Genomic DNA, 14,255 nt, shown 5'->3' on the forward strand with positions numbered 1-14,255 from the left:
ATATTTTTTTAAATGTGCTTGCAGATAATATAATAATATACATCATTTAATTATAATAAAATAGAATGACACTTATGTGTACTTAAAGGGATTTTTATGTTTCCTAACACACTGAAAATGTTACTTTACAAGACATTTTAAAATATAGTTTTATATTTTTATAATATATTTTCAAATAATGGCAAATTAAATGCAGTTAAGCACCGGAAAACATTCGTTTTAGATTTTACTTAACTCTTTCACCGCATTGATGGAAACTCACCATAGACAGGGCTCAATCCGAGGGGCGGGATAAACGGTTGTCTTTCAAACTCCCTCTGCATGCGATAGGATAGCGCTACAACCAACCAGAGCAACGAAGGTGAAGCAGAGCTAGTTGAGCGGTCAAAGCTAATTCGAAAGACCGCCGCCGTTCGCCAGTTTCTGTGTTTACTAGAAGAAGCACGCAAACGCAACTCGGCCGTCGTCATTATGGCCTCGCCCACCGACTCTATACACGATGTGATTGGCCTGGCAAGAGTTAGGCGAATACAGCTCAGAAGGGTATTGCGAGTTGCTAGACGACACTCGCAGGCATGTAACATAAAGCAAATATTACTCAAAATTGCCTAATGTTAACAAATGAAATGTCGACCCAGGACAAGCTTTAGGGCTGTGAAGCTTTGGGGGTGTTGAGTGGCTAAGTCAGTCTGCTCCATCTGTGTTTTGATCATCATTCTGAATCTGATCTGGATGTAGTCTTTGACAAAAAAAAATCATTTTTTTTTCTCAGCTTTTTGCTTAAATGTTGCTATTTTATAAACATGACCCACATTCAAGTGTTGATTAAAAAAAGAATGAATGAACTAAAATATAACATTACAACTTTTTTTAAAGCAGAGGGTCTGTTCTTTCTTTTAATATATTGCATGTTCAGATGTTCATACAACAAAATATTCTGGAGGGCATGAAAATGTTGTGAAACTAATCAAACGCATACAACAGTTTTTTTTTTTTTATGCTGGCGAGGCGAGTATATTCTTTAAAAATATATAATTTCTGTAATAAAGGTTTGTGTCACAGCTGGTGGTTATAATGATCGCACAAAGACAAGAAATAAAACAAAAACTGTCTTTAATAAATTCAAAAGGGAACACTGAGTAATAGAGAACAACCACATTATTAAAGATGACACAGAACAATGAACAGACAGAACTCAGAGTTTAAATGCACAGGGAGAGGGAATTAACAGAACTAGGAACAGGTTTGGAGTTAGTTTAGTGGTAAGGAAACTAACTAGGGACACAGAACACAGGCAAATAGGGAAAAATAAAAATCAATGATAATAAAACATAATATAACCATTACAGTACAACAGGTATGCCTATACTTCTTTTTAAGGGGTTCTGCAAAACCTGTTGCACTTTTTATTAATTACATATGTAAATGCGTTCATAATCAATTAAAATGATCTAAATAAATAAAAAAAACTACTGTTTCTTTTATTAAAGACTTGCTAGTTTTCAAGTGTATCTGATGGCCTGTGGCAGGTGTAACTCTATAGTTTGCATTATTAGTGCTGATATGGGCTGTACCCTCCCGCTCTTCCACACCAGACCTGACGTTAGTCTCTGTGATGGTGTGTAGAGAGCCTGAGGCAAGGGCAACTGAAGGGTCAATACTCGCTTTAGGACGTCCGTTAACCAAGAGGTCAGACTCCCTCTGGACAACGTGACTTCAGCTCAGATACCTTAAACTTTCCTCGAGTTCATGAATGATTTCACAGGACAAGGTTTTATGACCACTGTGTTCATATCAGCTGTGGATTCATGTTTTGGTTTTGTCAAGCCTTGTTTGTAATTGCCAAAAGTTTTGGGACATCTGCCTTTACATGAACATGAACTTTAATAACATCCCATTCTTAATCTGTAGAGTTTAATATGGAGTTGGCCCAACCTTTGCAGCTATAACTGCTTCAACTCTTCTGGGAAGGCTTTCCACAAGGTTTAGGAGTGTGTTTATGGGAATTTTGACCATTCTTCTAGAAGCTCATTTATGAGGTCAGTCACTGATGTTGGACGAGAAGGTCTGGCTCGCAGTCTCTGCTCTAATTCATCTCAAAGGTGTTATATCGGGTTGAGGTCAGGACTCTGTGTCTGTATGGACCTTGCTTTGTGCACTGGAGCGCAGTCATGATGGAACAGGAAGGGGCAACCCCCAAACTCCACAAAGTTGGGAGCATGAAATTGTCCAAAATTTCTTGGTATGCTGAAGCATTAAGAGTTCTTTTCAATGGAACTAAGAGGCCAAGCCCAGCCCCTGAAAATCAACTCCATACCATGACCCCTTCTCCACCAAACTTTACACTTGGTACCATGCAGTCAGGCAAGTACCGTTCTCCTGGCAACTTCCAAACCCAGATTCATGCATCGGATTTCCAGACACAGGAGTGTGATCACTCCATAGAACATGTTTCCACTGCTCTAGATTTCAGTGGCGACGTGCTTTACACCACGGCATCCCACGCTTTGCACTTGGTGATGTAAGGCTTGGATGCAGCTGAGTCGGCTATGAAAACCCATTTCATGAAGCTCTCTACGCACTGTTCTTGAGCGAATCTGAAGGCCACTTGAAGTTTTGAGGTCCTTAGCTATTGTCTCTGTAGAAAGTTGGCAACTGCTCTGTGATTTTACGTGGCCTAACACTTTGTGGTTGAGTTGCTGTTGTTCCCAATTTCTGTTGTACCACTTTGTTATAATACTACCAACAGTTGATCGTGGAATATTTAGTAGTGAGGAAATTTCACAAATTAACTTTTTGCACAGGAGGCAACCTATGCCACATGCGTGAGAGCGACCCATTCTTTCACAAATGTTCGTAGAAGCGTCGGCATGCCTAGTGCTTGATTTTATACACCTCTGGACATGGAAGTGATTGGAACACCTGAAAAGAACATTTTGGAGGGGTGTCCCAATACTTGGCAATATAGTGTATATTAGCATAGATTTTCACCTTCAACTACAATGAATTGACATATGTTGTTTGTGTTCGTTCCTCAGGTCAGATGGTCACTAAATCATCCTGCTACAAGGATCTGAGAGTTCAGGTGAACACGTCTTACTGTAACTCTCGAACTCAGCCATCCACTGGTGTGGCGTCCTGTAACACACAGCCTTGCCCCGCAAGGTAACTTCACCACTCGTCTCTTGTTCCTCTCATCCGTTTACACACTGTGATTTTTAAGGTTTTTTGAGTAAGAGACCAGTGTTATTTTAGTATTACTTAAATACTATTGTAGCGTTTATTGCTATTTTTAATAGTTTTTTTTATCGTTAATTGTTAATTGTCTTAATTGTTTAGATTGTTAAGTTTATATATATATATATATATATATATATATATATATATATATATATATATATATATATATATATATATATATATATATATATATGAAGAAGGAACCATCTGGCAAAGTTCGTTCAAAGTTGTGAACAAACTTTCTTCAAGTAACGTTAATAGAACATTCATTTAAAGTTATGTGGTATTTAATAACGTTTTTAAAGTCCCCTGGGGTGAAAATTAGGCTTTAAATATTTTTTTATATGTTGTTTATATGTCTATGTGGTGTTATAAAATGCTTAAAAGGGGCGTGAAACACTCAGTTTCAGTCAATCTCATGTCAATCTTGAGTACCTATAGAGTAGTATTGCATCCTTCATATCTCCGAAAAGTCTTTAGTTTTATCATATTTATAAAAGAAATATAGGCTGTACCGAGTCTTTCCGGAAAAAAACGAGCGCCTGGAGGCGTATAGTGTGGGCGGAGCTAAAGAATGACAAGCGCGCAAAGCGGTGACGTCCTCAAGCGTGGAGAAACCCATGTATGCTATCTCAGCTAATACAGATAATGATCCAGAATCAAATCTGAGGGAGAAATAAATTGAACAGGAGAAACGGCAACATCAGGACGTCCGTCTCTGTGGTATGTAAGTTACTGTATTTAGTGGCCTCTCCACATTTCTGTGTGTTTACTCGCAGTGTATGAGGACATGATTCGGTTTATGGACTATTGTATGCGACTAGACCTTAGAAGTAGCAAGCAAAACGGTTTTGCACGTCAGAATACTGTAACGTTATACAGAGAACAACAATGGAGTAACCGTTAGCGCATTTGAATGACGAAGCACGCGATCGTGTCATTTACTGATGTTTACTCATGCGTCCTTAGCCAAAAGCAGAGACATTTGAAGCAGTTTAAGTTAACTCACCGGCTGCTTCCAAAGCAGGACCGAAGCTTTATCGCTGGGACTGCTCCGTCAAAAACACACTTCTTTGGTAAAGTCCTGACAGCAGTGGCGTGTAAATCCATTTTGAGACGCAGCTGAAACGATGTTGTGAAGCTTCCCGTCATTTCTGCGTTCAAATCAGTTCAAATGCAGCGCTGCCTTCCCTGAATGCTGTGCTGAAGCGTTGAAGTCGCTCGACGTCACCCATAGGAATAAAGAGAAGCGCGGCGCCACATAAGTGTTCACGGACGACTGGATCTGCATCTGAGAGACTGTTTACGGAGTGCTCTAGTCTCGCGCGTGCGCGCCCTACCGGGAGAAGAGCCCGTACAGCCCATACAAGGACCTTCCGCTCTTATTAACGTCAAGTAGACCCATACTCGAAAAAAACTCACCGAAACTTGTGAGAAACCGGAAGGAGTATTTTTGACACAGAAATACTCCATCAAACGTCCAACATTAGTTTTTGAAACTTTGTCTATGTTTAGGATGGGAATCCAAGTCTTTAACAGTGTAAAAAGCTCAGTATGCATGAAACAGCATTTCACCCCCCCTTTAAGAAAAACCATGTGCGAATTCTTGTCAACACCATTGCAGCGTATTTTCTCCTTAAAGGTGTTGTATGTAAGTTTTTAACTGTACTAAAGCATAAAAATACCATATGTTTGCAGATATTTAGGAAACATGTTGAGTTCACATACTCGTTTCTCTGAAAAACAGTGCTACAGCCAGTTATTCTACTTTGAAATGTGGGTTCCGTGTCAGAATGTCTGTTTTTGTTTCGGCCTGTGCAATAACGTATGTTGCCAATAGTATTTTAACACCACAGGTTGCTAGATGGCGGAAAACACAGTGCATTGCTACCATGGAGGCCAGCAAACAAACTGGGTCAGAGATCGCAGATTCTACCTGACCTAAAAAGCCTCGGCATCCATCTAAAAATCTCTATGAATGGAAGCACATTAAAACATGGACAAATCAACTCACCATGTGTCCCTATGTCTCCTCGCCTTCCATTGGCAATTGCGCTCTTTCCTGTTGCGTGTCCTCAAACTGGCAACTCGCATGAGCATCAAGTCTGGAGGAGCAAACAATATTTTGAATTTGGACTGCAGTATCAATTTGAACCACTATTTATCGTTCTTACATTCAACACCTTTAAACCTGCAGTGAGCCAAAGACTCGAAAACACGGTTTGAAATCGCTGGTGTTCCTTACGTCACAACACTACCTTGTGACCAATTACGCCAACATGCGATCGTTAACGAGTGGATCTCCGAATGTTCATAGAACCGTGTATACTAAATGAGGCAAGGGTGTGTAGTTGGGTGAAACCCTAACCCTACCATTCAAGCTATTTTAAGGCATGACGATTTTTTTTCCAAGGAAAAAACATTTAATGATGTAATTTTGGTGGTTATCAAAGTTTTTAAGGAACCAAATTATTGACTACAGGGGGACCTTTTTTTCTTGTTTTTTTCTGAAATATTTTAGTTGGAGATTCGTCTAACATTTGTTTTAAATGTTCAAAGAATGTTCAAGAATGTTCAAAGAACATAGTTTGAAGAATGATGGATTGTCCTCTTAACATTTACACAACCAAGAATTTTTTTCCACATTTAAAATTCTCTGAACATTCAGATATAACATTTTCATAACTTAATGAGAACGTTATCAAAACGTTAGAACATATTTTTTGTTAGATTTAATTTTGCTCAACAAATGCCTTCGCACCAAAAATTAACCATTTAAAGTTAAAATTTCATGTTTATTATGCTTTCTGCAAAGTTATTTTTATTCATATGATAATTACCACATTGTTATGACTGGTTGCATGTGTTTGAGCCGAGACAGATGTTGTCTGATCTCATGTCATTGCAGCAGCCTCGTGTGTCTGCTCATGATTTCTCATGTCCCTCATCAGATGTTTTAGAAGCGTCCCCATGGCAGCGTCATGCAGAGCAAGTTTTTGCCTCACATGTCAACCTGAGTCCATCTAGATTCCAGGGCAGAGAGTGATCCACTGTGTCTCATAAGTAATTCCCAATAATGTCCGACGGCTTGGAAAAGGTAGACACAGAATGATGCTTACACCAAGTCAGCCAAAACTGCCAAAACTGTTTACAGCAGAGGCATCTTTATAGTTTAGCTTCACTGTGTTTCCTCTGAGAGACACCTAATGACTGAGAACTGCTCTCAAAGTATTAAAGTGTCTGAAACTCCTGTAAAAACTGCTTAATACTGAGATGATTTTCCCCCCAAGTCTAGCTGTGTTTTCTTTGGCAGTGAGATCCGTGTTTTACTCCCCCGTTTCCTATTCTCACTCATTTTCTGAGTTTCTCTCCCATTCTCCTGTATCTTCAGTGAAAGAGGCAGATCACGTACTATAATCCTACTAAGCATCTACAGCTGCGTATACTCAAGGGAAAACACTGGTGTGCTTCTCCCATTTTATCCCATCTTTTGACCTGTGCATCTGTAAATTAAAAAAAGAAGATAAAGTCAATATAAAATCAAATAACATTAGATGTATACTAAGGAAAAGAAAGAAACTCATACAGGTTTGGAACAACGTGAGGGTGCGTAAATGATGACAGAATTTTCAAGTTTCAGTGACCTATACCTTTTAATTAACAGTTTTTTACATGAAAATATTTGAAATGTAATTTATTCCTGTGATGCAAAGATGATTTTCAGCATCATTACTCATCATTACAGCATCATAACATTACTTGTAGAGATGTAGCGATTGCAATTTCCTTGGCCGATGTGTGTGAGACCTGGTGATACTGTTTTTTGCTGATTCCGGTTTTCTTTCTGAGGACTATAATTGACAGGCTACACAAACAAAAGTCTACTTTTCTTCAAAGCAAAATTTTATTTTGCATAAAAAACAAGTCAAAATCCAGTTATAAAGTAATAATGCATAAGCAAATAACCGCACAAATATATGCAATAGAATAAAGAGAGAGATGAAGTAAACAGGGCTTTAAATTTTGCATGTGGTCTAACAGAATATTCCGGTAAGAAATTAAAATAATCAAATGTAAAAAAAAAAAACAAAAAAAAAACTGGCTGGTCTTCATTGTAAACATTTTATTCAGATTAAAGTTATAGAAATGTTAATTCAGTCAAGAACAGGGAGATGTTCTTTATCTTTTGTTCATTGATTAACATAAAAGCATCAGGAATATTAGGCTGTTATCATTTTTAAGAGTGTATGCATGGATCCAATATACTGTTACACAACATGCATTACCTTTCTCAACCACTTACGTTCCAAAACTGACTATGTTTACCTAAATACTCACCAAGACGGACATTTTGATATAAATCTGTTTATTTGCTTTTTTTATTTATACGCTTAAGTGCAGAAAGCCACTCATTTTGGAACTTGCGACTGTTTGAGAGGTGGCTTTAAAGGACAACTTCAGGGAATTTTTAAGTTTATCTTGATTGTGAAATCTTTGTTAGTACTGTCTATAGAAAAAACAAACAAACCGGATTGGTGCTTGCAACACGGAGCTATTACAGTTAATGCCCAGAGCCCCCACTCAGCTAAAACGGCAGCTATGGGGGCATAGATGTAAAGGGTGTCATTGTGCCTCTTAACAGACACAAAATGCAATTAAAATGTCTGTCCAACATGAACAGGTCCCTCACACGACAACAAGATGCGTTTAGCCACTTAGCCATTGTTTAAATTCACCTAAATAGTATTTTAGATGGCTAGCTGTATCTCGCGCTGAAGTCCCGTGGAAACTCCTTTGTAGCCGGAAAAAATGCAAATAGCCCAGTTGGGAAGAGCGTTGTGTGTGTAAAGCATCTCAAATCAGCGCTGTTTCCACAAGTTACTTTAGTTACTCACTTTCTGACATGTGTGACAGTCCCTCCGAATAGAAATAATCTAATGTCTAGAAGTATGTTGTAACTCCAATCGTTCACTGAACTGAGTCATGTTTTGCTAAGAGATCTGATGAACTCACGAGCAGCTGATACTGAGCATGCGGGTGTAACTGAACGAGCAGCGGTCCTCATCGGATCAGAAGTACAGAATCGAAAAAACATTTCTTTCGGACACGTTCGATACTGAGATCTGATGAGCCGATGAGCAGAGCAATAAGATTACTCTTCCTACACACAACGCTCCTCCCAACTGGACTATTTGCCTTTTTTTCCACGGGACTTCAGCGCGAGACTACAGCTCGCCGTTTAAAACAGGTGAATTTAAACAATGGCTAAGTGGCTAAACGCATCTCGTTGTCATGTAAGGGACTGGTTCTTGTTGGACGGACATTTAAAAATTGCATTTTGTGTCTGCTGAGAGGCACAAAGACACCCTTTACGTGCATGCCCCCATAGCTGCCGTTTTAGCTGAGGGGGGGCTCTGGGCATTAACTGTAACAGCTCCGTGTTGCAAGCACCAATCCGTTTCGTTTTTTTTTCTATAGACTGTGCTCACCAAGGTATAACGATCAAAATAAACTTAAAAATTCGCCAGAGTTGTCCTTTAGTACTTATGCACAATACTAGTGCTTTTTAACCAGAGCAAATGAGAGGAGGCTGGTGTGTGTCACTTCGCTGTTGGTAGAGGGAGCGAGAAAACACAGCTTGTATCGATGTATCAATACTGCAGAAAGGGTGTATCGTAACAGTTTCATATATTTTAGTATTGATACATATTGAAATATTGATATTTTTCACAACACTGTCTTTGTTGTTCCAAATGTTTTCTTGGTGGTTCCCCCATGGCTCACTTTAGCCCTACAAGGATGACAAATTGCAAACTTTGTGTCTTTACTCACAGTGAAGAACTTTTCAAGCCAACGACATGTTTACATGCGGCTGTGTGTGTGAGCGTAGCTGTGACATTATTTTCTGCCGAACCTGGCAACAAAATGCACCGGCTTGGAATCGGAAAGACATTAGACTGACCGACCGGTCACCAGACATGCAGAAAATAAAGTATATCTAATCGTATAAATCAGCTGATTCCAGTCGATTGGTGAATCTCTAATTACTTATATCAATCGTTGCTGTTTATTTTAAGGTGTCTGTGTTATTATGTAATTATGCATTTAAGTTAGCCTAGAAATGTAGACGCACCCTAGCGGCAGCAAATCTAATCCTATCGCGTGCAGAGGGAGTTTGAAAGACAACCGTTTATCCCGCCCCTCGGATTGAGCCCTGTCAATGGTGAGTTTCCAGACCAAACATCTTGATGTGTCTGGCTTGTCAGGCTATATTTAATTCTAATTAACAACTTAAGGTTAGGTTTGTGGTTGGTTTAGGGTTATTTGCATGTAATTATGCATAATGAATTACTATTACTACAGTAACTGTGTGACTTGTAACAAGGAGACTGTACAATAAAGTATGGTAATATTTTTTTTCAATTTGAAGATAATTCAAAGACAGAATTTTTATGGAAGACAAAAGCATTGAATAGACAGATACTTAAGTGGAAGTTTCTTAATACACAGTTATCTTGAGATGAAGGAGCTGGTCTGATTTCCATTGGTAAAGGTTCCAGCTATTGCAGTAATAAAGGGGGAAAGCGTTAAACATTAAAGCTGCGCTTTTAATGCATTCACCTGGACCAGAACCTTCACACTCTGAGCCTGCGAGCCTCTTCAGCACTAGACTTGAGTTTATTGATTGAAGCGAGCAGGTCCTTTCCCAAGTGCTGTGTGAGAACATGCTTCATCCATCATGTCTGTATTAACTCAAAGCTGATGCCTGACAAAGAAAGGCATTGCCCAGTAAACATTGTTCAGATGAATTAACCCACTGATGGGTGTCTGGCAACTCCGCCTGGGTGCGGTAGGACGTTTGAGCCATGGGGTGAAGGGTCATATTGTCCAACTGGCATGTCTGGGTTCCTGTCCAGGGTGTACCACGCATTACTCAGATGTTGGCATCACCGTTCATCCATTCCTGGGACAGTGACAAAGGTGACCTCATAACCCTGACCCCAATCAGGACCAAACCTGGACAATCACAGACTAGCACGAGAAAGTCATTGGATATGACAATTCAAGACAGGCAGATCCAGGAAATAGCTCCGAAACGAGACCGTGATCCTGATCACCAGAGACACATGAGAGGCTGTGTTGCAGTTTGTAGGTTTGTTTTTGTTTGTTTGTTGTTGCTTCTATGGTTTTCCATGATGTTTGAGATTCAGATGTCAGAACTGTTTTTATTTATTCCACGTGATTGTGCAACAACTTGTTCTGACAGAATAATTTGAGCTGACACAATGTAAATGAGAAATATCCATCTCTGTTTCGACATGTACAGTAATATGGCTAATGGGCTGATTTATGACGGAGGATATTGAATAAGCAGTGAGCTCATAGGTCTTCAGGAGATGCTGGAGAAACATTCACATGCTGAGGGTGACATTCATGCTTAACCTACTGCTGACAAACGAGGGGTTTCGAAGGATGAGAGCGCTTTCTGCAGGATTACTCTGAGGGTTTTGGTCTGCTGGGACTGGGGAGAACCAGACTGGACCAGCTTAAGACAGTGAAAGAGTGACATGTTAAAGCTCAGAGGAAACCGGCTAATGTAGGACACATCACTGCCCCGCTCACAGCACGACAGACATGTAAGCCTGCGCGATTTCAGCACATTACATGAATAGGGGATTTTCAACAAATCAAGGTCAGCGAATAGTCACTTCAGGAAATCTTTATAATAACTTTTTTTATGAGGTTCGCCATTTTTGCAATCGTGTTATGAGCCTTTTGAACATTAAAAAATGCTAGGGCTACACTCTAAAAACATTTTTTTTGGACTCAACAAAAAAAATTACGGGATAGCTTGCATAAAATGTTTTTATTTATTAAAACTTCTAAATAAATTATTTTCAACCAGCAAACTACATACTAATAATGCGACATAAAAAGTGCCCCATAAAAGGAATCATAAAAGGCTATCATAAAAGGAAGAGGGGGGACATACAACACAGAAAAAGCTTCTGATTCAGCAAATGCACACTGCAATTTACCATTGCACACAATATACATACACTATTGCCAAAAGTATTGGGTCACCCCTCCAAATCATTGAATTCTGGTGCAGACCTCCAAACTTCATGTGATCTTCTGATTAGCTCATGAACAGTTAGTTGAGAGCTTCATTGAATGGGTTTCCATGGCTGAGCAGCTCATCCAAGCCTTACGCCGCATTCACACGGGGCGTAGGCGTTAACGCTTCCCATTTACTTTGAATGGGTGACATCATCCGTTGCCGAACTGAATTGTGGGTTCCGTCGCGGCGCTTCACTCGCGTTGCAAGCGGCAGAAGTTGAAGAATTCTCAAGTTTTCAAGCGCAGGCGTCATCCAATCAGATCGCCGTATGCAAATATCCTACAGCAGACGCTAGCCAATTGCGTTCATTACAGCTCCGTGAACCATCCAGACCATAGACCGTTAAAAATCCAGACGCAGCTCCCGGACCACTACGTGATATTCTTCCCGCTGTCGGCGCTTTTTCAGGATTTAATGTACTTAACAGCTTCATGCACCTGTGCAGTGCGCTGACAACAACTACACGGGCAATCGCACTCACACATACAACCAAATCGGCATCCATTTCCTCTCACAGACTAGCTGTCATAAAAAGGCGCTTTTTTGTGTTGTGTTTTGGTCCAAGCGCCAAGTTAATGTGATTGGCTGTTGTCACTATGACGATCGCGTCAGCACCCAGCTTCAGCCACGCCCTCCATCCAGCGTTAACGCCTACGCCTCGTGTGAATGCGGCGTTACATCACCAAGTGCAATGCAAAGCATCGGATGCAGTGGAGTAAAGCACGCCGCCACTGGACTCTAGAGCAGTGGAGACGTAATCTCTGGAGTGACAAATCACGCTTCTCTGTCTGGAAATCTGATGGATTAATCTGGGTTTGGCGGCTGCCAGGAGAACGGTACTTGCCTAACCGGATTGTGTCAAGTGTAAAGTTTGGTGGAGAGAGGATAATGGTGTGGGGTTGTTTTTCAAGGGTTGGGCTTGGCCCCTTAGTTCCAGTGAAAGGAACTCTTAATGCATTCAACATACACTGCAAAAAAATGCTTTTCTTACTTTGTATTTTTTGTCTTGTTTCTAGTCCAAACATCTAACATTCTTAAAACAAGAGGTATTTACTAGACAATTAAACTTTGAGTCTTGTTTTTTTTTCTTGTTTTTTACTCTTTTTTTTCATACTCCATTGGCAGATTATTTTGCTTATTTTAAGATAAAACTCTCTTATTTTCAAGTTATTTTTTCCCAAAACAAGACAAGAATTTTTACTTGTCTAGGAAAGTTTCTTAATGTAAGAATTGTGTGATATTTTGACTAAATTATTAAGTAAGAAAAGCATTTTTTGCAGTGTACCAAGACATTTTGGACAATTTTATGCTCCCAACTTTGTGGCAACAGTTTTGGGATTGCCCCTTCATATTCCAACATGACTACACACCAGTGCAGTAAGTAAGGTCCATGAAGACATGGATAAGCGAGTTTGGTGTGGAGGAACTTGACTGGCCTGCACAGAGTCCTCTCCTTTAACCCAAAAGAACACCTTTGGGATGAATTAGAGCAAAGACTGCAAGCCAGGCCTTCCAACATCAATGCCTGAAACTTTTGGCAATATAGTGTATATTCTACATGGTTCTGTAAGCTAACGTACATTACACAAATGCATGCATATCCTGACAGATATAATTGAATGCACAAATAAATGCAAAGCCATTCACAGTTGTACTCCACATCTTTTGAGCTTATTAAAGTTTATATCTCGCAGAAGAAAAAAAGTTTGTATCTTGAGAAAAAAGTCAGAATTGTGAGATTAAAAAGTCGCCATTACCTTTTTTATTCAGTGGCGGAAACCAGCTTCCATATTGATGCACACGTAACCTATTTAAATAATTAAAGATTTGGGATCATCTTAGTTATTTAATGTTGTTTAGACTAGCGTCCTGTCTTGCTTGAGTACACACACACACATACACATTACATTACAGTTCTATATGCACTCATCTCGAACAGCTGGAGAACGGATCTGTCCTGCCAGTGTTTTCCCATAACTCATTGGTGATGATGGACGCACCGCTCTACTGTCAGTGAAAGTTTCAAACAACATATCAGCAAGTGTTGATGGCTTTAGAGACTGACCTCGCTCTTAGACAGGCTCTGGTCTGATCCCAGTTCAGTCCCAAAAACGCCTGTCATTACAGTTACATATGAGCTTCTTGTATTTATGGAATCATTGACAAAGAAGGATGAAAAATGCAGGCTCCAGCTGGCAACCACCCTAGAATCTTCATAGCAATGCTTTACAAAACACTTCTCAGCAACTGGCAACCACCCTTAATACCCTATACCCTATAGTACTCAACAGCCGACCTGTCGGTATTAGTTCCCACATCATGCTAAATATAAATGTATTGTTATTATAGTTTGCACTCAAAAATAGCACAATTATTAGGCAGTGTGATGTTATGTTTGCGTCATTGCTGTTGACACTCTTGACATGTTCTAGTCCTACACCTGGGCGAATCGCTAATATTGAATCAATAGGCACGGCCGGACTGCAGGTTCAATAGCCAACACTATTTAGATTGAGTTTGTTACAGACAGCTGCTTACAAACAGTCCCATGCATATTTGTGTTCACACTCTGAAGACGTCAAAGGTTTCTTTTTACATTTTGCAATGTTGAGTATTATAGCTAATTATGTTGAACTGACGTAATTGAAAGCTTCAGTAATTTTATATTGATCACTCTTTGCTCACTTTCTGTATATAATCTATTCACAATTTGAATAAAGTAAAAAAAAAAATGCATTCTTGTCAAATGGGTCGTGTACAGAAAGAAATTACTTTTATTGTTTGAAAATGGGTCGGGTGTTCTGTTAAATACAGCAGGTGCAGGTATATCAACAGGACCTGTGCAGGACTCTCGTCCCATAGCCCATGGTCCACTTAGCAGCATGAACAACAA

General features: G+C 39.7%; 1 protein-coding gene across 1 annotated transcript in view; it reads left to right on the forward strand.

The window, feature by feature from the left end:
• LOC137083371 (A disintegrin and metalloproteinase with thrombospondin motifs 16) overlaps nt 1–14,255 on the forward strand; it is a 121,656-nt gene that overhangs the window by 81,807 nt on the left and 25,594 nt on the right. Inside the window, exon 18 of the mRNA XM_067449264.1 lies at nt 3,039–3,165. Coding sequence (XP_067305365.1) covers nt 3,039–3,165 — 127 coding nt within the window. The remainder of the gene's footprint in view (nt 1–3,038; nt 3,166–14,255) is intronic.

This window comes from Pseudorasbora parva, chromosome 7 (genome assembly GCF_024679245.1).
Source record: "Pseudorasbora parva isolate DD20220531a chromosome 7, ASM2467924v1, whole genome shotgun sequence".
Lineage (NCBI taxonomy): Eukaryota > Metazoa > Chordata > Actinopteri > Cypriniformes > Gobionidae > Pseudorasbora > Pseudorasbora parva.